The following is a 1291-nucleotide window of genomic DNA, read 5'->3' as shown; positions in this document are numbered from 1 at the left end:
GGGGGCGCGGGGGGGGGGGGGGGGGGGCGGGGGCGGCGGCTGTTCGTCAGCTCCGCCTCTCCGTCACCGTCCGTGCGATCGCCCTTCCGTCCGCACAGAAATGAATCCATTTAGAGATTACAGGCCTTTTTACCAGAGATTTCAAACTGAACCTCGTGTGTCGGTCCTGGAGGGGGCAGAAAACCCAAACTGAAGAAACCAACAGCCCCTCCACTGGTTAATAAAAAAATGGTATTTAGAAAAACGAAGAACTGAGGCTATCGTGTCTTTGAGGATATGATTGGCTGTGGATCGGCACACCTTCAAGAGTCATCTCTGGATGTCTGTGTGTTTCTGTCAACGGGGGGGGGGGGGGCAGGGGGAGTCCTGACGGTCAGTTCTGCTGGGTGCTGGCTTCTCGTCCCTTGTCGTCGTCGTCTGCCGGTGGAAGGCACACCGGGCAGCAGGTGCCTTTTAACTTGACGGGTCGTTGGCACTTGACTGGTGGACAAGACTCCACGAAGCAGGTGACCTGGGTTTTCTGGAGAAGAGTGGGGAGACAGCGCCACAGGTGTCAGGTGTCCGTCATTTTTGTTGTATATCAGTGGTCTCAAAACTTTACCTGCAGCGCCCCCTGTGGTAGATCAACACGTTCTAAGCTATTTCACATTTACATTCATGCAGTTAGCCATCGCTGTCCTCTCACATGAGGAGGATTAGCTACATGTTTCCATATGGGCTTGAACCCAAGACCTTCTGCATGTAAGGCAGATGTGGTAACCGCTGCACCACAGAACAAGCACTAAGCTAACTCAAATGGAACTTCAAAACCTCAGTTAAAATCAAGGAAATACTGAAAATAAAATAGATTAGGCTCGCTGCCCCCCCCCACTGGAGTAACTCTGCGACACTAGGGGGAGCCGCCCCCCGCAGATCTAACCACAGACCTGCACTGTCTGAGCATTACTAAGTCAAACATTTTAAAGTAGTAGTTACTGTATTATTAAACATTAGTTGTGTTTAATATATATATATGTACACATATATATATATCTTAGTATATATATTTAAATATATATATTTTTACACATATACATACATATGTATATATTTTTATATGCATATATATGTTTGTGTGTAAATATGTATTTATATACAGTATATACAAATATATTTATACATATATACACACGTATACAAAATGCGTGTGTACTGTACTGAACTGTACTGTACTGCACTGTACTGTACTGTACTGTACTGCACTGTAGTGTACTGTGCTGTAGTGTACTGTAGTGTACTGTGCTGTACTGTA

The 1291-nt window shown here is 45.7% G+C and overlaps 1 protein-coding gene across 1 annotated transcript in view; it reads right to left on the bottom strand.

Moving 5' to 3' along the window:
• Positions 1-341: 341 nt before the first annotated feature.
• pxdn (peroxidasin) overlaps positions 342-1291 on the bottom strand; it is a 43029-nt gene continuing 42079 nt past the window's right edge. The window contains exon 24 of the mRNA XM_025058329.1: positions 342-520. Within this exon, the coding sequence (XP_024914097.1) occupies positions 374-520 (147 nt within the window). The 3' untranslated portion in view covers positions 342-373. The remainder of the gene's footprint in view (positions 521-1291) is intronic.

Source organism: Cynoglossus semilaevis, chromosome 1 (assembly GCF_000523025.1).
Source record: "Cynoglossus semilaevis isolate Cse_v1.0 chromosome 1, Cse_v1.0, whole genome shotgun sequence".
NCBI classification, from domain to species: domain Eukaryota; kingdom Metazoa; phylum Chordata; class Actinopteri; order Pleuronectiformes; family Cynoglossidae; genus Cynoglossus; species Cynoglossus semilaevis.
This window is presented reverse-complemented; position numbering and strand designations above follow the sequence as displayed.